The sequence below is a fragment of the Uranotaenia lowii genome, chromosome 3 (genome assembly GCF_029784155.1).
Source record: "Uranotaenia lowii strain MFRU-FL chromosome 3, ASM2978415v1, whole genome shotgun sequence".
NCBI classification, from domain to species: Eukaryota; Metazoa; Arthropoda; class Insecta; order Diptera; family Culicidae; genus Uranotaenia; species Uranotaenia lowii.
The window spans coordinates 164,628,648-164,655,235 of record NC_073693.1 but is presented as its reverse complement, the minus strand read 5'-3'; the positions used below and the strand labels follow the sequence as shown (position 1 = coordinate 164,655,235).

The window sequence follows — 26,588 nt, the reverse complement described above, 5'->3', positions numbered from 1 at the left end:
CACATCAAGGCCGATTTTAAGAATTCTCAAATCTTCTGCAGTAGACTTGCTTAGTAACGATTTGTTGACCCCCTCGATGAAGAAAAACTCAGAAAAGATGGTAGGTTTCATGGGATCAACAGAAATCCACGCTTCGAAAGTAGCTATAACACGCAATGGTTTTTCGGAAGCATATGGTGTGAACTGTTTTTCACAATGAAATCTCTTTTTATAAATGCTTGTTTTCTGCTCAAGGAGCTGTCGCCATACCTTTTCTGTGACGGTATTGATTGAGGCGCCCGAGTCATTCAGAAACAAGACTGGGAAGTCAGCAATTTTGCAAACCATTGAGCCGTTTGAATCATCCTGAATAAATAAATCATGAGTTCTTGTTAATTCAAATATTTATTCAACGATTTAAAATGTAATGTTTAAAAAGAAAGAAAAATATCATAAATGGTTACTCCACCTTAAGACTGTCCTCCTTAACACTTGGGCGACTTGGTAAATCCTCAATCCATTTACCAGCTCCCTGCAAGGCGTTTGTTTCCATCTCATTCCGGTGGGTGTTAGATTGCTGACGTCTGTCGCGAAATTGTGTTCTACGTTGGAATCCATATCGCGATGTCCTTTGCTCTCGGCCAAACATCCCTGGACACTTCCGAGCAAAATGTCCTTGTGCTCTACATCTGCGGCATGTTGCCTTTTTAGCACTGCAAATATCGGATCCGGCAGCATGGTTTGTTCTGCCGCAATCACCACACTCGTTGTTTTGAAACGGCCTACTTTTAAACGAAGAAGTTGTTCGAAGTCTCTTCCACTGAGACTGTCTAACGGCAGCTACAGTTTCCAGCTCTTCTCCAATTTTTGGTTTCGTCTTTTGGCGATGCAAGATTTCCCGATTGACCGCATAGTTCATCAACTCATCTAGGCCCATGACGTTCTCAAGTCCTTTGTCACGTACCTTTTCGTCACTGGCGCCCATGGTCACCTGATGCAAAATCTCCCGTTTCTCTTTATCGGAAAAATCGCAGCACGCTGCCTGCGAGCGGAGTCTTAAGATGAATTGGTTGAAAGCTTCATCCTGCGATTGCGTCATTGATCTGAAAAGTTCAACTTCAATGCGCTCATTTCTTTTGCCCACAAAAAACTTCTGCAATCGTTTGATAGCGTTGTCGTATTCGGGAATTTCATCCGGCCTTAATGGAACCTTCACTGGTAGTGGGTAGATCTCGTCTGCAGCTGGTCCGGCATTATAAAATACTTTTTGCAAACCTCTGCCTCCGCAAGCCAAAAGAAACACAAACTTCTCGTGCTGACTTTCAATATTCCGAAGCTCAAGCACCAATTCAAATGATCTATGCCATTCCTCCCATTCTCGTCTCAAATCTTGGGTCGGCAAAGAATCATTGAATGGGGGAATCGAAAATTGACTCGATCTGGCGTCCATCTGAAATATTAATTAGTTCCAAACGGATTGGCTTATTTCTCTATCATCACTTATTCCAATTAGCACTCTGTGGTTTTTTACTTCATTCTTACCGTGATTAAAATCCAAATCGTCCACAATTGCTCCTAGCGAAAGTAATTTTTCCTTGCTTTGAAAATTTTCCACTGCACAAGATGGCGAACAATCCAACTATGAGCAGCTTTAGATGTTTCACCATCTGTTTCTCAGATCTACTTTCCTGTCCTTCTACACAAACATGTACTACACGTGTGGTGAAATTACAATCTTTCCCTCTCATCAAGTTCTTCACTCTCTTTCTAAGCGAATCTTTAGTAGCAAAATGCGGTGTGGTGAAAATGAAAGCCTCTGCCGTTGTTCGTTTCACCGAGAGGAGAAGTAAATCAGTTGGCTCTCCAGCTGGTTTCTAAACAGATCGATGCTCAGTTTCAATCGAAATAATTCTCTCCTCTCATGCGCTTCGGGTATTTTCCCACCCGAGCCGCTTGACGTTGTTCCGCAGTTTCTAACTTGCTAACGAGTATAATTAGAGAATTTCCTCTCTTTCTTGCGCTTCGGTTAAATTCTTCCAACCAGGCCCGCTTTGCTCTTCAGTTAATAAACTGGACCAGCTCCTCCTGTATTCGTGCGCTTCGGGAAAATTTTCAACCGGTCTCGCCATGCTCTACGGTTTTTTATTAACCGGCCCAGCTTTTTCTTGCAACCTTACGTCGCGTTGCTGCTTGCTCTTCAGTATGGAACTGGACCGCGAAACCCAATGAATTTAAAAAAAAACTGACCGACTTATGCTTCGATTTGATAACCGGACCCTGCAGTGAATTCATTTAATGAAACTTAACCTTTCAAACAACTATAACCGAGACAAAAAAACTAATCCCACTGGCTGCGCCAAATTGTAGAATTCTGAGTCGGCAACACCTTCGGCTGACACCACTTTATTGACCTCCTCTCTCGGTGGTTCGTTCGTTACTGCCAGAATTACAATGCTTTAAACTAATCGAACCTATTTATGATTTCACCCATACTTGAATGCTTTACTAATCGAACGTATCCTACAGCTTGTACGTCTGTTCTCGGTGATAGAAGGCAATCTTAAATTTAAGTAAAATGACGCAACCAATAAAATAAAGTTTATTAGATTGCTGTAAGCAAAACATTTTCGAAACAGGTTTTCCAAAAGTAAAAGAAATTGTCAAGAGAATAGTACGGTGCATCCATTTTAAAATATGATAAGTATTTCAAATTTTGCCAATGTATATTTCGGAAAGTTGTTATCATCAGAAAGTTTCAATTCATTACCAGAAACCGAAGACAAATATTTGGAAATTAAAGTACCTACCAGGTATATTAGCTTTAATAAACTGTCATATTTTTGTAATCACACTTTATGTTGTCGAAAATGGTTACACGTATACCACAGACTGTGCGTATACTTTTTATCTTGGATCACATTATTTTCAAAATGTCATTAGTCGTTGATTTTGGTCGATTCAAAATTCATTTTCAATTATCCACCAGATGTCGTTAAATAGAAAAAATATTTTTACTTATCAGATGTCGGTTTAAGTGGATGTCGAATGATGTGACGCATTGTAATGGTATCGTTAAATTTAAGGAGCTTTTTTTTAAGTTTAAATCGCGCCTTCTCAATTTGTTTTTTTCATTTCGAGCTTATCTAGATAGCTCGAACTCGAAAATCAAAACAAATGTCGCCATCGTTGAACCGAAGTATGCCAAAATACAAATTAAAAACATAAATTACCTGCAATCTGCTAAACTGAAAACTTAAACTCCATTCAATCCGGATGCACACTTCACACATAATTTCAAACCAATAAAACTAACAAAAACACAGTTTAAATATGTACAAAATTCAACTCAAAATTAGTTCGATGTGGAAACACGTTTATCTCGATCCAGGGTTTCCAACCTTCCTCCATTAGCGGACTAATCAGCGTTTAGCGGAACGACGATTTTATGCCAGACACTGGGAATAAATCTGCGGGAACTCAAGGGACCGTATCATGATAACATCCTCAAGAATTAGGATTTTTCAAAACTTGGATCCACGAACACTTGGTTCTGATTCTGATTTTAAGCTTTTTATTTGTTTAATAATAATTATTTATTACAAAGATTTATATCATACAAAAGAAATATAATTGAAATGATCTTCTTTTCACGACACTTCCAGTGCTTGCGTTATAAAAGTGGCACGCAACTGATAACAAAAGGCGTTCTTTTCTAAATCAATTTTTGCTACACTCTCTTTTTCTCTTTTATATCATCTAGTTTCAGTATTGATCTTAATAAAAATGGCGGCTAGTATTCAGCGTTTAGATTTTTTTCAATGTAAGAGATTCACATTTCTTCATAGTTGTTGGGAGTTGTGTGATAATGGCACTCTGTAGTGGTTTTTTGGCGATGGATAATAGACGCCTTGTTACAAAGAGATTTGCTGGTATTTGTTCGTTAACGTGGTTGGAATAAAAAGATGAAAAATATACAAAATCAAAGGCGATAACGTAGGATAACATAAAGTAGAACACAACGAAAGATGAACGCGTAGAACTAAAAAACAATTGAACGGAAATGGTAATAATGAAAGATCATCTGGTGTGCATTGTGCCACACCCTGCTTTTTCCCGGTGGATCGTGCGAACCGGAGGAATGGCACTAAACTGCGACATGTTCCTGCAAACCCCTCTTAGGAGGACGATTCGTTGATGGTTCGGGTAGTTTCCTGGACCAGGTAGACCTGCGATCCGGGAACGGTCGAGGTGGTAACGAAAGTACGGTGCTTGGCACGAACCAAATGCAGGTTGCTTTCAGCCACATCGGCACGATCCTCAGCGGCTTCCAATTCACGCTGGAAGCGACGCACCTTGGTGACGCAGGTTTGCGAGCATTGTTCCTTGAATTGAAAATATTGATTTGGTTGGTTGGAAGTTTAACAAAAAAGAAAAACGCTTGTATACCTGTTCGACCAACTGGCGCTTGTAGGCAGCAATCTTCTGATTGGCCTTCTCAAGAGCATCTTGGAGAATCTGAATGTTCTTCTGGTCTTCCTCGATTTGGATGTATACTTCCTTAACCGAGCGCTCCTTCTTGCGCAGGATCTTGATGGTTTCAGCGTGCTTCATCCTTTCTCCCTCCAATTCGGCTTCGATATCACGCAGACGAGCTTCCAGTTTGCTGATGATACGACGGCTTCCAGCAACGGCGTTGACCTCCACCTCTTCAAGGCGAACTGAAAGTTGCTATTGAAAGAAAGATTGCAATAAGTTTTCAACCAACAGGGCGTCAAAAAGCTTTCAGTTACCTTGACTTCGACTTCCAGGGACTTCTTGATGGCTTCGATCTTGACAATTCTTTCCTGTTCTTCGTGCAGCAGCTCAACGGTATGCTTGAGCTCAACCTAAAATAATAGAGAGGTTCACATGATCAAGATGTACCAAGTTCTCAAATGATCCAAAATGCAATACCTGGACTTTCTGGTAGCGCTCGTCGCTGATCTTAAGCTCGCGGGAAACTTCCTCGTAGTCGGTAGCCAGAACGGTGATTTCCTGTTCCAGCTTGGCTCTGAGCGAAGCGTAGTTGGCATTGCTAACGACCAGTTCATTGATACGAGAGGTGGCTTCCTCAAGGCTAACTTCGACCTGGCGCTTAGAGCGCAGAGATGAATCGTAGTTGGCACGAATCTCTTCCAGTTCACCGGTCAGGGACTGAATGCGACGCTGGGCAATTCCGTACTGGTCAACGGTGGTCTGCAGTTGACGTTGGATTTCCTCGTAATGGGCCGTGATTTCGGTCAGCTGAGCCGACTGGCGTTTGATAGTCTTCTGGAGCTCAATGTTGGTGTGGTTGGCAACATCCAGGGACATCTCCAGCTCAGTGATCTGAATCTGCAGCTTCTTCTTGATGCGCTGAACTTCGCTCTTCAGCTTGGTCTCAGCTTCAACAACGCGAGCGTTCAGCTGCTCGATCTCAATGCTAGTCTGCTTGCTGCAAATAAAAAAGATTGAAGTACGAACAGTTAGTCATGCTGTAAAAATGCTTTGAGAGAAAAAAAAAGTGGACCATTGCCAATTCGGCTGGTTGAAATATACGAGATACACAGAAGTCTCACCTCGAAGTTCACAGGCTAGGCGACCCGGTGATTGATCTGACATCTTTTGAACTTAAAATTCTAGCCCATCAATGCGTTTCTGGTAATGAATCATTGTATTTTTCATCAGATAGAATGAAAAGTTATACTGTTTTAATGGAATGAAAAAATTCCACCATTTAATTGATGCTGCAATTTATTGGTGTAGGAATACATGTTTTTGTGCTCGAATATGGTTCATTACTTTTGAACTATTTCTGGCTAGATACATAGAAAACGAAAGAGTACGCAGAGAAAATGCTACGTATAATGTGCAAAAATAGCATCAACGGTGGTCTTTTTTCAGCTGAAGCAAGGGAAATAAAGCCGAACAAATTAAGGTAGACCTGAAGTATGGTCGCGAAAAAAAATATCAAATTTCATTAGAAATATCGAGAAAAATCCTTGGACCCCTAGAAAGCATTCGGACTGGCTTGAGTTCGAGCTTATCTTAAAATATCGGTGTGATATGTGTATCATTTTTTTTCGCGACCAGATGTTGGGGACTTGTATCTGATTGTTATGAAATTAAATGGGTGCACTGTGCTTGCGTATTGTTGCTACCGCAGCACGCTGCAACGATGAAAATGTTACGTTACAAAAATAACTCACATCGTGGATTAATGAGACGGATTTCCGAATTGGACAGTAATGGCATAATTGTTGCAGCGAAGATAAGTTTAAAGAAAACAACTGTCAGTTTTATGTTTATTTAATTCACTGATGACTGAAAGTTTGAAAAAAATTTCAAGGTCATACCAGGTTATAAAAATAAATATTGAGACAACTCAATTAGTACAGATTAATTCAAATGTAGAAAACATGTTTAAGATAGGCTTTCCAAAATTAAGCTTAGTTCTGCCTAGCTGAAGGCAGTACAACTCCTTTATAAACTACAAATCCAAAATGCACAACAACACCACTTTCAAAACTTTTTCTTTCAATTAACAAATTGAAGTTTTGTTTGCAATTTACCATTTCATAATAAAAAAAAATATTAAAAATATTTTGGAATATTTTGAATTCTTGCAAATAACTGAAAACAATTTTCCAAAATTAACGGTTGAGGAAATAATGTCACTTCTTTTATTTTTATTAAAATATCAAAAAAAATATTGTCAAGATCCTACTATTAGAAAATAACTTTACATGTAAAAATTAAACCAAATTGAATTTTTTAATGTCGGCTCTTAATAACTGGGAAATTGTGAATACAACAATTTGTATTCTTGGAAAATATGTTGACGTGACGTATGCCGCGTTTGCTTTCGGCCGCAAATATCAAACAGTTGAGGTGCAAACAATGTGCTGTAAATTTTAAGTCTGGTTAATATTGTGCTAGAATTCTAAAGAAACCCTACGGTGGCTCAATGAGGAAAAATGTTTGTCAGTAAAGGCACATTTACAGTACTCGTAAAAATGACTGTGAACAAAGCTGATTCAGTAAATAACTATCATAACTAGGATATATACCTAACATGGTGGAATCAATGGAGAATGGTTGAAAAATGCACTAAGGTACACCGGGGTAAGTGTTGACGATGGCTATTAAAACAATACTGTGCACTATTTTCTCAAACTTTTCATGCAGAATGTTCAAGTTACTTGTAATCTATCCAATAACTGTGAAAAAGATAAGATTCAGACAATAACGGATGTTTACAGCGACTTTTTTGGAATTTTCTATTTTCAACTATGATGTCGAGTTGATGTGCATCTTTTTCAATTGCAAATTTCTCGTAAACTAGCTGGCTCTCGATGGAAAACTCTACATTGAAACATTCCTTATATTCCAACCAACCAGTTAGGAAAAGAAACGGCGGTTAAAAATGAAGAAAAAAGAGTTTATTAACAAAAAACTAAAATTTTGTCTCGAACCCCTGCCTGGGGTAAGTGTGGACGGCTTTAAAAAGACTCGATGTTTACACATTTTTTCAAATTTCTTTCCTTCATCTTTCATGAATTGTATTATTTAGCTATATTAAGCATTCGGATCATGAAAAGTTGGGTAAAGTACTTGTTTGTTCTGTGTTTTTGATAAAATCGGATCTCGTGTGTAGCAACATAAATTACACACAATAATTATTGAAAGATGCCTTACTAATAGTATCATGAACTTTTTTTTTCTAAATTTTGGACGGTTTGAGCAATAAAATAACGTATTCAACCAAGAAAACACATTTTTTTGAAAATTTTCTGAGAAATCAAAGGGAAAATCAACCGTCCACACTTACCCCATAAAGCGAGGTAAGTGAAGACACCGGCAGTCCATTACAATTTATGTGATAACTTTTCTCGCTTAGCTTCTATCGAGCTTATCTCTTCGGCGTTTGTAAACAACATGTTCTGCATCACATTGAATGAAATTTTATGAAAATTGCTCCAATTGCTGATTTTTTTAATGGATTTTTAAAGTTGAACTATACGAAAAACCGTCCACACTTACCCCGGTGTACCTTATATTTTCCTTAAACTGAAACAGTTCTAGGAGGTTTTAAAGTTGGATTTTCATCATTCAATCATTCCCCATGGATTCCAGCATGTTGAAAAATCTTGTGTTGTCACGTTTCTGAGTTATAGACGAAATAAAAATTTTCACGTTTATTTTCACTAGAATTGTAAATGGGCCTGATGGCCGGAACAAATATCAAATTCTTCTCTTGTTTCTTATCCCCTCAAAACCTACCCTCTCAGCAAATTCTGTGAAATTTTCATTCGAAAATTAGATTTTTTTTCTAGAAATTTATCAGCAAAGCTTTCATTCGTCCCAACGCCTATTTTAACAAATTTATTAGGATTTTGGTTACTTTTTACCTGTAAAACAGTAACACAGACCAAAATTCATCCTTGGTTTACAAGAAGTAGAAGGTTGAGCAACATCTGACATGAATGGAAATAGTTCGTGTAACGAACCTGAAGTTTGCTTATTTCGTTCTTCTTCCGAACAAAATATATCAAACTATGATCTTTTGGAAGGCTTAGAATCACAAATCGGTTGCGCGTACGATTAATCAAGTTTCAATTACTACTTAGGGGAGGAGCGGGCTATATGCGCCTATTAAGCAGAACACTGATTTAATCAAATATCACATCGAATATGTGGATAAAAACTATATACACGTGTGCAGGCATCTGTTTTCTATACATTGGAGTAATTTCGGTGTTAAAATTTTCTTCTGTTTCCAAGAAAACGATTTTATTATAAATGTTGTCTAAAATAACAAACCTCAAACCGTGCGGGCTAAATGCGCCTATTTATGTTTTGAACAAAATTTATGTTTTTTGGGCAATATTTAAGTATAATTTCATTTAAACTGCTAGAAAGGAATAATTTCCGTACGACAAAGATGAAGTTTTAAAAAAATCTATGTATATTATAATTTTATGGAATAAAACAAAAGTTAGGGTTCCCATACTATGGAGGCCGTTCATCCATGAGAAAAACTTTATCAAATCTGTTTTTAGATCTTCAATTCTCTCTTAAGATGTTATTCAGAGCTTAGATTTGAAGGTTCAATGATAAAAATCATGTATTTATTCTATTTAACCTGTTATTTTAGGAGAGAGGCATTTTACAAACATGATGGGGGCATACGAAAACACTCTATTATTCCACTGTATAATCATTATTAAACCTCCAAAAAAGCTGAAATATGTTTTATTTCTTAAGTTCATTTGAGTAAGAAACAAAAACCTTCCTTGTTTTTGTTTTAAGCTTCTTTACGTATAATTTTTAAAAGTCGAAATATTACATCAAAATGTATCAAAACCTTGTATGATTTTTTAAATTTTTCTGAGTTTGTAAATTCATAAAATTCTTTCTTGCCTTATGTTCTAAGCGTATCACCCTCAAAATGCATTGGTCAGATAAGCTGTCTAGTCAGCCATTTCATCAAACAGCCGTAGGGTCATTTAACCCAATAGGCCCATTTTGGAAATCTTTCCCCTATCCCATAATCTAGGAAGCTTATTAAGCCTCAGGTGAGGTGAATTCAAGCTAATGGTACAATGGATAGTGCTCAAGTACAAGATTTGATTAAAATTCAAGTAGAGGTCATTCATACAATGCCTTTTCCAAACGTATTTTCAGATGCGTCAGTGTATTGGTCTTAAAACGAATTTAATACATTGTTCTGATATGTTTTATTAACTTTTATTGATATATTTGCTGTTTTGCTGCAATATAAATAACTTTTTCTGACTCCATTTTTATTGACTGTTGCTTTAAGCAACCAAGACCAAGGCATTAAAGAATTTTCAGACACATCATTTGGATAGCCTTACTTACCATTCTAGTATAATGCTGAACCATTTTTGAGATGAAATTCGGAAATGGCTGATGTTAAATGGCCAAAAGGTGCGTTTGCACTTACCCTGCAGTGTGAATGCTAAAAAATTTCCAAAAAATTATTGCTTTCACTTAAATATCAGTCTCAAAAATTCACTTTCCCACGAAAAGCGTATTTCAATGCCTTTTTTGTAGCCAAAATATGTAAAACTTGAATTCTTGTGCAAGCCAACAGTACAGTGTTTTAAGAGAATAATTTGAGGAAAAATTTAATTTCTCTTGGTCAGATTGTTTGTTTGGGCCTAAACAACAATTTCTAGAAGATTTTTTTTTTAAATTTTTTTGATTCTGAAAGAAGTTGAACGTATGCACTTGCCCCGGTGTAGCTTAATTTTAAATTTCTGTTTGAGTGACGCATCTGTTGATAATAACTTTGATTTTTCTCTTGTGAAAAACAAGCGAAAAACAAAGTGTGTATGGAAAGTAAGGGAAGTGTGGATAAAATGGACAGGGGTGGTAAAATGGACACCCCCTTAAATCTTACTTATTTCTTTATAAAGTAGTGCAAACTTTATGGCCACCCTATCACAGAATCACTAGAGCAGGCATGTCAAACTCGTCCCATTGTGCGGGCCGCATTAAAAATTTCCTATACGTTAATAAGTTTTGCGAAGATTAGATACAATAAAATGGAATATAGTTATTAGTAAACTTGGAATGAAATTTTGCGTTAAATTTTTATGTAAGCTTTTAATGTTTAACATTCTTATATTATAAAGCATTTTATCTATTGTCCTGATATCAGGTTGAAGTTTATTTGTCACTGACACACAAATTTTTATCAGATATTCTCGAACGATGAGGAGTCTTTGTAGCTTTCATTATGGAAAAAAACTGCTCACATAGATAGCTACTTGCAAACATAGCAAGAATTCTGGTAACAAATTTCCGTAACTCAACGTAGCGTTCAGGCAAATAGCTGTAAAATTTAGGTAAAAACAACGAAAATTCTTGCTCGTATGAATTAAAGTCACGAAAACGGCTTTTGAATGCATCTAGTAACGATGAGAAATTAGATAAAAGCATTTCAAAATTTTTTGTCGAAAGCTGGAAATCGGTAACTATATATCGAGGCACGATGAGCATTCTCTGCCGTAGAACCTATCAGCGAGTTCAACTCGAAGAAGTGAACTAGATTATAGAACTACAGCTTGAAAGATTTCATCTCACGATTTGGCCTTGTGGTAAGGTGTCGGAGAGGCAGTTTGAAAACGTAGGTTCGATTCTTAGTTGAAACGAGTTTTTTTTTTCATTTACTAGATATCTATGATTGATCATTGATTGATCCATCAAACAAAGCAACAACAAAATATTGTATGTATGTTTGCAGAATACAAACAATTCGCACAAACTCATATATTATTTTTCTGGTGCATTGTTTAACGGATGATGCGACTATCCGTATACTGCAACAATCAAAATAGTCAATCATAAATAGTAAATAGAAAAAAAAGTTCGCTTGACTAGGAATCAAAAGCCTGAGTATTCTAACTTACCTTTCCGACATCTTACCTCTAGGCCAACTCGTCAGATGAAATCTGTCAAACTGTAGCTCTATAAATTAATTGACTTCATCGAGTTGAATTCGTTGCTACATTCTACGGCAGAAAATGCTCATCATGTCCCGATCAATGGTGCTCTGTTCGCTCCGAGTCAACAAGTTAAACTAGAAACGCCTTTTAAAATTGATTACAGTGAAAAATGAAAACTTCAATGAAGCTGAAATTGAGGTAAAATACTAATTTAGCATGATTTTTTAAATATTTATTTCAGTCAAATAAATCATATTAGCGCCGTCGTGAGCTAAAGAACTGCAGCTGTACATCCAAACACTCGCATGCGATTCGCAAGCCGCAGGTTGCCGACCACTGGGTTAGTGTGATCAAAGGTTGCCAAGTAAACAAACAAAAGTCCTTTTTTTATTTTAAAAACAGAGAAAAAACTCGTCTTGAAATATGTTGTTTTTTGTTTCCGCAAGAGCAGATTCCTGCTTAATCATGAAATACCACGACCTTGCTACGGGCTGGAATATAAGGATTCAACCACTGGTAGTAGGGTAGCTGGTAGTAGTTTGAAATTGGTTTTAGCTTCGTTCAATCGTTGGTAAAAATCAGTTGCAACTGGTTTCGGTCAACTGGTAGATGTTCAACGAGCCAATGTTTTGGTCGAAATTAGTTAGGTCGTTGTTCATTGGAGCAAGTTGAAACAAGTTGAAACCGACCCAGCTCGGCAGCAGGATTGTTTCGACCTGATAGACATCGGTCGAAGTCAATTGGAAAGAGACAGTTTCTAAAACCAGAAAGCAATCCCAAAACTAGAACCATCGTTTTGCTTCGTTGAAGAATTTCAAGCAAATGAGTTTTAACCTAGGCTTACCAGATACTTTCAGAAAAAAGCGGGACATTTTATAAACTCTTCAAAACCAAATTTTTAGGACCATTCCTCAGTTCCTTTAGCTAAAATAGTTCATAGAAAGTAATAAAATGTCGATAAATGAAATTTGATTTGAAAATTGAATTTACAAGAAAACTTCCATCTTTTTAAACTGCGAACACACAAGTTGAATTGTTGTAGTTCAGAGTAATTTTAGATCCGAAATTTGAAGAAAGTTTTTAAATTTTTTAACAGCCGTTTTTGATCATCTCCCAAGTTAATTCAATTTTATTCGTCCATTCGTTCATTGTTTGATTGAAAATAGTGCATTTTCGCATGGTAGTCCTGTTATTTTTTATCCGGAATTTGTTTTTTCTTAACTTTACACTCAAAGGATTTTTTTAAGAATTCCGGAGAAACATCTGGAGCCACCATCATTTGGAAGCAACTTAAAGAATATTTTCTTTAAAAGAAAATCAGTTTTAAAAAAATCACCGACTAATTCAATCGTTTATCACAAGATTAACATCGCTAGAACGTGCTCAACGCTTGACTAAACCAGATTGTTAAGGTGATGCTAAGAAAAGTTTACCAGATTGCCCGTATTTATCAGGACTTGCCCGGATATTTGACACAAAATTTAGGAAAAGTTCGGTCCGACCCAGTTGCCCGGATTTCGTAGAAAAAAGCCTGGATTTTGCCCAGATTTATTCACTTTCGCAAAATGACAAAAAAAAAACTTATATTGAGTTATTATAAATTTTTATTTTTGCGATCTCTTTGAGCAAGTTTTGTCTGAACAATCATGAATAGTTTTTGGCAAGCCTAAAATACGACTAAAAATCTGCTGATGTGTTTTGAAGAAAAAAAATTATTTTCAAGTGTGTTCTTTTTGTTTATTATTGAATAATCACGTGATTTTGATCAAATATGCTGGATATTGCCCAGATTTTAGGTTGTAAATTTTGAAATCCATTGCCCGGATTTTACAAGGTTTTTAATATAAAATGTCCGGATTCGCTCGTTTTGGATTTGTCTGGAAAACATTCTGGCATTCTTATTTAACCCTCATCCGCATTAGATTTCATTACCCTAATCAGCACTTGTGGTGTCAATTTGACACCACAAGCTCAAATCGTTATAACTTTTGGCGTGTTAGACCGATTTAAACAAAACTTACATCAAAAGAAACCTTGTAATGTCAGTAAAATATGTTTAGAATATTATATACAGCTAAAGTTACAAGTTTTCTCGTTATTTAGCATGAAAGAAAAAAAATCTGAAAAAACATGCCTCACGAAAACTCCTGTATTTCATATATTACACGTCCAAAAAAATATTTGCCTTGTGCATATGAAAGCTGAAGCTAATGCCTACATCATGAAGACAAGAAATATTTTTTTAAATTTATTTTAATGAAATGGTCACAAAAAGTTAAAAAAAGTGGTCTAAAAAACCTACTTTTCATTCGATTGCTAGTAAATACTGTTTGAGCGATAGTAGAGTTTTAGAAAAAATATGACAACAAACTTTATTAAAATTCTAACATTTTGCTGTCTTTAGATTTTTTATGCAACAAAAATTGAATTTACTGGAATTTTTCAAAGTTCACTACTTTGCGCAATTTTTTTGCAAATTGAAATTTCATCTGTTTTTGTGGTCCACCGTCAGGTTGTACCCGGATTTTCAGTGCTTTTACTTTGTTTGGACCAATCAAAAGTATATTCATTGGAAAGCTAATTTTATCTACATTCTAGTGAGGTGCAACAAATCACGCTGTGAGATTTCACAAAAATATGAAAATTATAAACGTAAAATCATTCCTGAATTTCTAGAACTACAAGCAGCGGTCCAGCGAAACGTGTTTGTTTGCTCTCCGAGTAGGTACGGTGGGTGCACCCACCATGGTGATTAGGGCAGAGAGCGAAGCCGACAGACGAAATAACGATGCGTGTCGTGCATTTCTTGGTGCCAATTAACTCATAAATTTTCTATAAGAAATTTTCTGCTTAACAACTTTGTGGAAGACCGTAACTTCTTATTACGCAAAAAATATAAGCTGTTTAACAGGGGTATGTCTTTTGGCATTGACAAAACAATAAATTCAACTGACATAGCTGCTATTGCCCCACGAAGTTTTGCATGAAAAGTAGTCATACAATATTTCGCTAGGCACCCAGCAGTGATGTCAATTGAATTTAATGTTTTTTAATGCCAAAAGCCATGTCCCCTTTCAACACCTTATTTTTTGCCTTTCTTTCAGAAAGGTATAGTTATCGGTCGATTTGGGAGATCATTAATTATGGGTCTTAGATATACCTTTATAGGTACCTATCGAATCAGCTCGAAGAGTTCAGACGATGTCAGTGTATTTGTGTGTATTGGTGTGATTTTTTGTAAACTTTGTCCACACGTTTTTGCGAAACTGGGGAGTACAATAAAAATGATTTTTGTCTTAAAAAATTTGATTTTTTTCCCTCTTCAATGTATAAAAGAAAGAAAAAAAAACAAAATAGTTTGAAAAATAAATTTTCATAGTAATTATCATCAAATCATCACTCCAAAAAACGTGTCAATTTGGCTTGCTAGCCACAACCAGCAATCACTAAATTGAAGTTTATCGTGTATATGACGTCAAATTATACATGACGTCATTTACACGAAGGCTCGCTGTGTATAGTGGTAAAAAGTTACAGCCTCCACTCCCACTCATGATGTCTTCTTAATGACAAAACGAGCGGGAGGTAGGAGTAGAGGAGAGTGGAATAATTTCAAACTTTTGATTTTAATTTATTTTTTGTACCAGTTCAGTGAAAACCGAAACCGGTTTCAAAAATTTAGAGCCGAAGCATCTAACCATATTGCGTTAATATGGATTTTCATAAAGGGGTTCCACCTCGAACTTAGCATATCAAACCGATGGGACTAAAGCCCTACAACGCATTCTTCTGCAGCGATGACTGGCTTTGATACTACGACGAAAGCGGGAATCTGTCAGATAATTTTGTAGTAAGTTTGAAAAAGGGCGAACGCGCCAAATGTAAACAAATCTAGCGTGACATTTCATAACAGCAAAACTATCAGTTAGCTCGGAACAAAAAAAATGCCTTTGAAATTTCGGAACATCTAATCAAATCCTATTTAAAAAATCGACACTATCTATTGGCCCCACCCGAATAAAAAAAAACCCATTTTAAATAGGCGTAATTTCACGTTCCAACCTGTTCCAACGAAAATGCACCAACAAAAAGTTTCACCCAATTTAATTTTATCAATTGTTTTAGAGTTTAAAGTGATTTTTTTGAACAGACGCGTTAATTTCAAGATGTTGAATTCCCTGGACTTTAAAGTATTTCTGATTTTTAATTTAAAAAAATCGGGTCGAATAGTGAGTTTCAGAATTCAGATTAAAATCCAAAAATTCAGATGCAGTCCAGCGCTAGACTATTTACAAAACAAATTTACAAAACCGACATAATTGACAAAAATGTCAAAATAGTCAATTTCAACAAAAATGACATAATTGTTTAAATTTTCTTAAATTTCAAAGTTGACCAAATTAACATAATGTACAAAATTGATAAAAATTACAAAATACACAACATTTACAAATTTTAATCAAGTTTTAACAAACCTGACAAATTTCGCAAATATGGAAAAAATTAACAAAAATTTACCAAAATTGACCAAGTTTGAATGGCTTGACATAAATGATAACATTTACAAATTTGGCAAAACTGGATAGATAAAATGAATACAAATCGTACAACTGAAAAAGTTTTCAAAATATGCAAAATTGACAGAATCAATATAGAAAAAAATTAAACAAATTTTCCAAACTGACTAGTCTATAATTGTCATATGACATGATTGTTAAAATCATCAAAAATTACAAATTGGACCAAACTTGCATAGTTGACAAAATTGATAAAAAAATACAAAAAAAATGACAACATTCACAAACTTGATAAAATTTACAAACCTGACAAATTTTGCAAATATGGCAAAAAATGTGCCCTTTTCAAAAATCGACCTTACGTTGCGAATCATTCGTTGGCATACCCAGAATCAGTGTTCCGAATATCACTCATTTTCAATGAATGTTCCTGAATGCACTTCGCAACTGAACGTATAGCAATCGGGTTTTGTTATTGATTGCTACTGGACTTATCCGATCATCGATCGTTCTATTCATCGCTAAAATACAGATCACCTCGCACGATGTTTGCTGTCAAAACAGTGCAGCACTATCATCAAATTGGAATCTCACCATTGAGCGATGCATACGGCGAATCATGTTGGGCCAGGATCAGGAGTGAATGGTTAAGGCAGTGAGCGAGTGATACATGTAACCGATCATTAGCAAATGATGTTTGATTTTAAACATAGCCAATTAATAAATTTATTTGATTTTACAGCTTTTTTTTACTACAATAAGAATAAAATCAAACTTAAGTTGTGTTTTTGATGGAAAGATGGTCACTTCCGCCGTCTTTTCAATTTCTAATCAGCCAGGCGGATTCAGATTGGATCAGTTGGTATCTCTCTCATCTCCGATATGCGATGTTTGCTAAACCGATGATTCTGAATGATGCGACTCGGTTTGCATAGCTGATAGGAGCGCTGATCGAGATTGCATACCAGCCAGGCGAAGCAGTTGCGAGAGGCGCTATCCCATTATACAATCAGAATGTATCCAACAGGAAACGCATCCTGAGTGTTTATTTTGATTGATTTTCGGAACATTGCCCAGAATCCCATTATTTTCTTCCAATAAGATTCTATATTCCCTACCCAGCATGAGAGCAGCAGTGGTATAATTTTTTTCAAAAGGGCGTGCGGCCGAATTGTCAGCTGGGTGAAAAAGTACCGTTTGAAGAATTACATTTTAAACCTAATTACTTTCAACGCGATTTTCTCGAAACAGCTTTCGCCCTTTATAAAAATGAATCAACATAGAAATCAAAGTTTTTAGCATACCTATCAGGGGCATTCTTTCTTGTATACTAGTAAGAATGCCCCTGAAAGGTATGCTAAAATAATTTATACCACTGCTGCTCCCATGCTGGTTAGGGAAAATAGAATCTTATTGGAAATAAAATAATGTGATACTAGGATCAACTGATCTAGCAGTAGCATGTATCCTGACAAGTTAAAGTCAAAAATCAAAAATAAATATTTTAAATACTGTCGAGTATAAGTTTTTGCATCATTCAATTTCACTTGTCGTTCCAAATGTTCTTTTCCTATGAATTACGATAAAAAAAAATGAGAAAAATGAAAAAGTAGATAGACATAATTGACAAAATTGACAAAAATAACTAAATTGAGACCAAATTTACAAAATTGGAAACAATTGACAAACTGGGCTAAATTAACTATACGACAAAAATGAAAAAAAATCTATGTTGACAAAGTTGCGAAATTGACAAAATTGCAAAATTGTCCAAATTTAGACAATTGACAAAATTGATCTAACTGACTAAGTTGACAGAATTTACTAAACTTACTAAATTCACTACCTAGGCTAAATTGACAAAATAGCCTAGATTAACTTAATTCACAAAATTGACAAAACTACCCAAGTAGACAAAATGGACAAAATTTACAAAATTCACAAAATTTTCAAAAATTACTAAATTTACAAAATTTACAAAATCTACAAAATTTACAAAATTTACAAAATTTACAAAATTTATAAAATTTACAAAATTTACAAAATTTATAAAATTTATAAAATTTATAAAATTGACAAAACTAATTGAATTGACAAAATTGACAAAAATGATAAAATAGACATAATTGACAAAATGACAAAATTGAAAATATTGACATTTCAAAGTTGTCAAAATGTTTAATATCTATAGTTGATTCGATAGATTATTGTAATCTACATTGAAGCATCGTATTTTAGTCTAGCAGTTGAAAATTTATTTAAATTTTTTTCCATTTATTCGCTTTCTTTTCTTGAGAGGTTGAATTATTTGAAACACATGGTTAGGAATTTTTTTTTAAAAATTATACTCTTCATTTTTGGACCTCTTCTATTTTATAAATATAAGATCATAATGTCATAGAAACGGGATCATACAAGATATCCCAGAATTCAATCATTCAAAATTTTTCAATAAGTTTACAATTATGTTATTATTTATGTGAAAATTATAATTAATTCAAAATACCTTCATCCTTAAAAAAAATTGGAATCCTAATATCTTAAATTCATTTAGGATTTACTACGTTCGAAATACTTTAATCATTACTCAGAATTTATAAATCTACCATTTATTTATTATTTTGTGTCATGTGTATCCAAATATAATTTTTAGACTGTAAGAAAGGCTACAATCCACTGTTAAGTGTATTAAATCGGGTTTTTTTCTAACAAGATACGAATTTGCGGTCTCCGACAAAGTTGTCCAGCGGAAAATTTCCTTAGAAAATTTATAAATTGGCACAAAACCATTAACAGACCCAGTTCCACAGAACAAACAAAAATGATGTTGATTATTCAGTACAAAATATTCAGTTTTCCAATACAAACCTAAAAGTTCAAATTGCCCTTCATTTTGATAATATTATTTTTTCAAATTCAAACAAGGCAATTTGGAGAAAAGTAATATGAAAATTGCACCTCATTATCGTATTTTTTATGATTATTTCTCAATATCGAAAATACCGGTTTTAGAAGATTCTAAAATCGGTATTCGGTATTAAAGTTTTACTCGGTATTACCGGAATTACAATCCCTAATTTCAATTGTTAGACTTTCAAAGCTAACGTAGGCAAAAAAATACTGTTTGGGCACTTTATGATACTCTAAGGTTATTTGGCGGTTGTTATCAATGATCTAAACACAATATCAACGGTCATTAAAACGAGACAGAATGTTGATATTTTTTTAATGATCGATACCTAAGGTCACGGGAATTTATTTTTACCAAATGATCTCAGCTTAATGTTGCTCGCGACATGAATAACATCGCGCGTGTCTTCAAATTTATGTACCACATTGTTGACAAAATGGATTGCGCGAGTTTGAACGGTGGATGAGAAAGAAAAAGTACCCAGATAACTTTTATTTTATGAAAGTCCTTGCGTAATGAAAATAGCAATTCGCTGTATTTTTCTCGGTGTGACCTCATTCTGTGTGATTAAAAGAAATACTTTTGATATTTAAAATGACGATCGGAGAGCACGTTCACTGTAACTGGTTGTCTGCTGTCGTTAACAAATTTTCGAGACGAGAGTTTAATTACCTAAGGCAGATATTTCAATGCCACCACCAAACGAGACTCGACTCGATTGGACATGCCAATGCACCGTGATTATAGCATTCCGATGCCCTCCCCCCAAAACGGTGGGATCTGATATGAACTGAAACAGGCAAAATTTGTCTTTTCCCCTGCGAATTACTCGGTTGTTGGCACGGGAAGGATCATACAGGATGAAAATTACAGGGAACCGTGTCGTCGCGCGTACGATGGACAAACGAAGCGCTTAGCTGGGTTGTGCTGCACACAATAATGGCCCGATGGGCGCAGGCAAACTCAAAAATAGATTATTTTTCAGCACAAATCGGTCTGCTGTTTTCTGGTTCAACTTCCACTTGAACGCGGGTTTGCCGTTTGACGTAACATGATTTGGCCACCCGCCGAAAGGTAGAGCAAAAAATTTTCACATAATTGATGGCTAATTGTTGCGAATTTTCGCATGCACTGTCCTTATACGGTATTTGCACTTAGTCTAGTATAGAATAGTTTAACGAGCATACACACACGCACTTCTAAGTCCTTATAAACTAATTGAAGAGTTTGTAGTTTATGTAAAGGTACGATAGTAGTGAGAGATAGCATTCACCTGGTGTCATGCAAGAACTCCTGGGTCCTGTCGGCGAAGTTCTTGATCTCGCGACGAACATTGTTGACCGAGGTGTGGACAGCGTTGTACTTTTCGGCCGCTTCCTCGACAGCGGAAGTGTCAGTGACATTGACGCTGGAGGATTTAATGACGTAGCTTCGTACTTCGCTGGTGGCACGGTTGCTGGACTGGCGCATGGAGGACGAAGAACTGCGGACAACCTTGCTCCTGCAGCTATCGGAACGTTCCACCGAGGCACGGTTCTTGGCACTCTCGGCCAGCAGAATGTGGGAGATCTGGTTGGCCGATTTGCCACGGATGGCACGCTTCAGTTCCGCCGAAGTGTCATCCTTCAGATCGGTGAAGTTGTAAATTTTCCTGGCCAAGGCCATTCTTTCGCGTTGCTGGTACTGCTTTTGGGTGGAACGTTCGGTGAGCTTTTCACGGTACCGGTCAAGAACACTGTCCGGCGTTACGTGTTTCTTCAATCTGGCTGCGTCGGCGGTCGCGGTCAAACTGAGTACCGAGCGTTTTATATCCGAGCGATAATCGGGTAGATAGCTAGATGCCTTATCGACGGCTTCCTCCGACAGGGCCGCTATGTCATGCCGCGTGTAGGGTCGAAATACGAAGTGGCTCGTATGAAACCGCTCTAGGCCACGCTCTTCCGTGTACGGGAGATAAGGTATCCTCTCCGGGGTCCTGCCTTGACGCTTTGCATCTAGGTAATCGATCATAGGCTGGTAGTAGTGCATCGCATGGTTATAGTTTGCGTCCCATATCTGAGTGGGGATAAGCCTCTCACGACGCTCGAGTCGATTATTCAACGCCATCAACGGTGCCATTGAAAAGTATTTTTAACCGCTTTCCCCTCCTTTTGATCTCTAATACGCAGCCGTAACAGAATTTTACGTTGCTATCTCTCTTGTACCTATTTTCTATGTTTTTCAGAACACTAGACAACACCAAACCAACTGTGTCTGGCTCACACGGATTAGGGTAGTCTCTGTTTTGGCTAATGTTGTCTTATCTTCTTCGGAATATAAAAAAATCATTCATTCAATCAACCACAATCCTAGGCGGAATCGCAATTAAGTGTTTAATTTACTGTTTTTCCCATGCTAAATCCCGCAGTAACAAATTGAAACCATTGTCTTGTTTGAGAAATGTCAATTGAGGATACATTGTGAATATCAATCCTAGACAAGCGTTGTACATGTGTACGATGGCGACATTATAACATCAATGAAAAAACTGAAAAATTACTGGTATCTGTACGATTGATGATTATGAGTTCATTCATGTTTATTGAACAAAAGCAGAACTTTTTTTATATGCTTTGTAGCAGTATTTACTGTTTATTTTCTAAACTACAGTTGATTCAACATTTTGAGCACCTCGACAGTAGTATCCCATGCAGCCGCAAATTCACATATTTCGTTCCACACTTTCGTGTAGAATGACTTTGTGGGGTAGTTTGTTTGTTTGTTTAAGGTTTTTAATCTATTTAAGTCCCAAATCCAGATTTCGTGCTCCAAGCGTGACCGGTTTACTCAACATCCATAGAAAACATTAGTACACACGTAGCGCTGAAGCAAAAGATTCAAAATACATCACTTATTATATTTATTTTGGCCAAGTATAGGGTGTCCCATTATGTCTATGCACGATTTAAAATGAGCAGTTGAAACACAACTACGGAGCAATTTTTTTCACTTTTATGTTCTCTACAGACAGTAAATTTTCGACTCGCTTTTCAGCAAAAAAATTCTGGAAACGTCCAGCAATAAAAATTTTTGCTAGAAACCAGCTAACATGATTCGTTTTGCTGACTTTTCCAGCACTTGTTTTTTTTTGCTGGAAATTTTCCAGCAATTGATCCGTATTGCTGGAAAATCAGCATTCGATTTGTCAGATACGGAACTTTGTTATTCTTGAGAGTTAACTTTAGGTGATTGAGAAGATAGAGTTCGAAGTTTGATGTTGTCCAATATAAAAAACTCTCAAAGAGAATCATTCGGTAAGTAGATTGTTTAGCATGAATTTGACAAGCAAGCTGACAATGTTTTTCTTACTCTATAGACTTATTCAACTTTTAAATTCCAGCCGGATAGTCGCTGAAAGATTTAGGAAGAGCATGCGATATGGTTAATTTTTGTGCAACTATAATTTTGTTTTACATCCATTAATAAAACAAATTATTGCTGAAAATTTTGCTTGAAAACCATGTAACGTTTGTTGAGCAAAATTAAGTTATTTTGGCTATAAGCACCAAGAGTATGAGAATTGAGCGTGTGAAGCTATTAGGAACAGAAAACGACAGTGCATCGATAATGCAGGTAGCGCCTTAAAGAAAATTTCGGCACGCTGCACAATTTCAAGTCAATAACGGACACATGAGGACGATGACAGCTGTCAGGAAACGAAAGAAGGCGAGCACAGAACTTATCACACGCGTTGCGAAAAAAGTGCGAAACAAAAAACGGGCGCAAAGCAGCCATTCTTGCATCGCTGTTGCGGGACGACAAACCCAAAGGAAAGACCCTCTAGGAGGTGAGTAATCACTTTGCCACCAAAAGGCTAACGCCGGAGTAGCTAACCATATTTGACATTTACAGGGCAATTCCGACTTGTCGGCTCTATCGAGCAACCGCTTGAGCCAGCAACGCGAAACGGAAAACCCTCCTAGAGATAGGTCACATTATTGGAAGCAGAGAGCCTAAAGCTAACAGAACTCTCCGTCGTAGGGTTTTTATTTTTATTCCTCGTCTTTGTGTTTTCGACACTCGAATTGTCGCCGTGCGATTTGGATTCGGGCATCCTCCGGATCTCTGGTTGGCTGAAACTGAGCAGTACCATCGGCTCAAAACCATTTGTTCGGTCGAGCGAGGACCGCTTTCTTTCGTCCGAGTTATTGGTGTTGGCCGATTCAGTGGCTGGTGCCTTATCCGACAAGCAATCGTCGAACCGAACGTCGTGCTGGGCGTGAATCGAAAATCGACCGGAGAAGGTGTTGCCGGGATCTAAAGTGGACCTGACGGGTGCCCCATTGGTACATCAAGTGGGTCAAACACATCGTGCCTTGAGGTCATCGGACCGTACTTCTGCGCACAGACTGCTCGCGAATGCTTTGTCTGGGTGCGAGTATTGAAATTCCGGTTCTGACACTGCAACTTACGTCGCTTGGAGGATTCCAGGCATTTGGGTCCCAAGGAACAAGTGCCACGAAAGGAAGGAGAAACGAGGAACTCGGGTCGCTGGTACGCATTGGCATTCCAACAAGATGCCCTGTCGCATATTCCGTGCGACGATATCACCGTGTGAGCAGCTCAATGTAAGTAATCCATTTTCCCTATTATTCTGGGGTGCTCGGCATTAAGCCATTAACAACAGCCGACTCATGAAATTTTGTTTATTTTCTGGCTGTGGTCACAGATTGCGCCACTTGCAATTCGAGGGTCTCACTCGCTACAACCATCAGCATAAAACCATCAAAATTTTGCTGGTTTCCAGCATAAAACAAATGGCTGTGTATAGTCTTCTTTTACAGTGAATCAATAAAAGGATGGATTCCTGTCAATCGTAGGCCAGTAATCGAATATTTGATCGAATACTGCTCATTAGCTTCAACATAGACTGATTCGCGATAACTATGGCCACTTTTTTCAGTTCTTTGAGAAATTTACGATAGAATCTGCAGGCTTCACATCATGTGAATCACATGTTTTCTCAAATACGATTTGGTAACGGCCCAAAAAGTTTCATTCAGTCTCGCTTGAGGAAAATTTGACGGTTTCGTCTCCTTCGGTAAGACCTAGACTTTGTACCGAGTCATTGTGTCTTTTGAAAAGTAAACTGAAGTCAAATCCGGTCAAAACAGTACTGGGTGATAACTTGCGGATCATGGGCAATAGGTGACAGTTCAGGCACTCTCGGATGTAAATAGATGTATTTGTTGTGTCAGTAGACACGAACAGCTCGGAAAGCACGCTACACTGCACACAAACTATTGCCTTTTTACCGATTTCTTCGGTAAAAAATAATGTCTCCGTCTCGTCAATACTTTGGCCATCCCAAACAGTGTTACACTGATCACTCGGAAGCGTTTTGTAATCAAACTTGCAATAGGTTTCGTTGTCCATGATAACGCACACCTATTTTCCACACAGCAGTGGATCATATAATTCACGAGCTCTTGGTTTGACAGAAGCGGTTTGTTTCTGTCTCGGATTCGGCTTCTTCTGCTTCTTATATGTCTTAAGACACAATCTCACCTTGGCACGATGAACAGTGCTGATAGGGGATCCACGTTTTTGGCCACATTCTGAATTGAGCTAGTCTTCCTACCGGTGTGAGCTTGACTTTCCGTTCCAAAATTTTGTCCACCGGACCTGTTTTTAGCCCAGATATTGTTTAGTTTGTGCACGAAGCCGCTTTCCTTTCCGCTTTTCCGAATCAAATTTCAGACTGCCCCAATGTTTATTAATGTTTACTTCTTCCATTTTGGCAAACTTTCTCAGCTAAATGTTGGGGATAGTATACCATTTTTACACGACATTTTTGCGCATTTTCGGGGAAATGCTTCTAATTTTCACGAAAATTATGAAAACTGGTGCTCACGATACACAGAGTTTTAAGTTAAACTGTAAAAAACAATAATCAGCAGAAATCAGCTGTTTAAACGTCATCCGGAATAAGCAGAGTTGTAATAAAATCGCGCTTAGACATAATGAGACACCCTATAGGCCTATACATAATTTTTGCTCATATTAAATATTGATGTATCAATGAGAACTGGCAAATACTAAGTAAAAACCTAAACGTACGAGTATTTGGGAGCTACAAATAGTTAAAATAAATTGTATGAAAATAATAGTGCTATCGAATTCAATAGTGAATGTTTCAAAATTTCAATTCAATGAGTGTGACATCGTTCCACAAAATGAATAACTTAAGTAATTTGAACAAAATGTCTGATTTTGCCAGGTTGCTTGGTTTTATCCGGATTTGCTCGAATCTTTGAATTGTAGTTTGATAAAAGTCCGGTTCGGCCCGAATGCCGGATTCCGTCAAAATGATTATTCACGTTATTGAAATTTTTTTATCAGATTTTCTGTGTATGGTAGATAAACTCGATCAACTATCACCCTTTAATTTCACAAAACTTGAGCTGTCTTAGTTTGTGTGGACGCAGGGCCGTAGGAACAATCGCCTAAGGGGGGTGGTATTACTGATTTGTTTCTATGATTATTTTGCTCAAACTATGCATGAATAAAATAAACATTACTTTTGTACCATTTGAGCATTCATTTTAAAGTTCTCTTACATTGATAATTTTTCATATGAAATCGTTAAAACATCCTAAAATCTTTCAAATGGTATACTAAATTTGTATAGCTGAACTTTAAGTAACAAAACAGGGAAATGACATTCATCATAATCAGTGTCAATTTGGAAATTTTGCGGCTTGTAACTTTATTCGGGCGCATCGAAATGAATTTTTTAAGATCATGCCCTCAAACAATGTGGTAGAAACCGTTCTTTTCAATTAATGAACCGTCAAAACGGTTTTAATCACACCAGAAAAAAAATTTAAATAGGGATTGGAAGGTTGACATAATTTGGCACATTTTCGCATCTTTAGATTTTCAAAACACGAACACACAGAATTTTTGACGAATTTTCAAAGGTAGCTGGTTTGAAGTTCGAAATTTTGTGTTTGTTTTTCTCAGATTTTCTAACAATTAAATTCAACTTTGCACTGGATTTTGAGTAGCTAAATGCAAGAATTTCGCAACAAGATTATAGCGGGTGTTATTATAAAGGGTTGTACGGTCAAAATTTGGTTAAGGGAAAACGCGTGTAAATCGGTGAAATCGTTTATTTAAAAAATCAAATTTAATTTCTTTTTCAATTTTAATTCGTATAAAATTCAGAAAAATATTCAGTTAGGCTTCCGCTTTTCCAAATCCGTATTGCCGTGCCTTACGCTTAACCCCTGCCATGAGATTTTGTACAGTCACCTTGTCCACCTTCTTCGCCGCAGAAAGCCAGTTTGCCTTGAACTGCTGCTCGTCCTTAGCAGTTTTTTGGTCTTCTTTAAGTTCCGCTTGACAATAGCCCAGTATTTCTCAATTGGGCGGAGCTCTGGCGTGTTGGGAGGTTTCTTGTCCTTGGGAACCACCTGCACGTTGTTGGCGGCGTATCACTCCATGGCCTTTTTACCGTAATGGCAAGATGCCAAATCCGGCCAAAACAGTACGGAACAACCGTGTTTCTTCAAGAAAGGCAGCAGACATTTATTCAAACACTCTTTCACGTAAATTTCTTGGTTAAAACTCCCGGAAGCTATGAAAATGCTGCTTTTCAAGCCACAGGTACATATGGCTTGCCGAACCAGATATTTCTTCGCG

General features: G+C 36.8%; 1 protein-coding gene across 2 annotated transcripts in view; it reads right to left on the bottom strand.

Moving 5' to 3' along the window:
- Positions 1-3,533: 3,533 nt before the first annotated feature.
- Positions 3,534-26,588, bottom strand: part of LOC129754292 (paramyosin, long form) — a 63,779-nt gene continuing 40,724 nt past the window's right edge. Inside the window, exons 1-5 of one of the 2 annotated variants that reach the window (XM_055750258.1) lie at positions 20,176-21,196; positions 4,933-5,452; positions 4,770-4,865; positions 4,426-4,707; positions 3,534-4,361 (exon numbers count right to left, since the gene is read on the bottom strand). In XM_055750258.1, coding sequence (XP_055606233.1) covers positions 4,155-4,361; positions 4,426-4,707; positions 4,770-4,865; positions 4,933-5,452; positions 20,176-21,020 — 1,950 coding nt within the window. In that variant the 5' untranslated portion in view covers positions 21,021-21,196 and the 3' untranslated portion in view covers positions 3,534-4,154. Of the gene's footprint in view, positions 4,362-4,425; positions 4,708-4,769; positions 4,866-4,932; positions 5,453-20,175; positions 21,197-26,588 lie in introns of those variants that run through there. The other variant, XM_055750257.1, reaches the window with a different exon arrangement.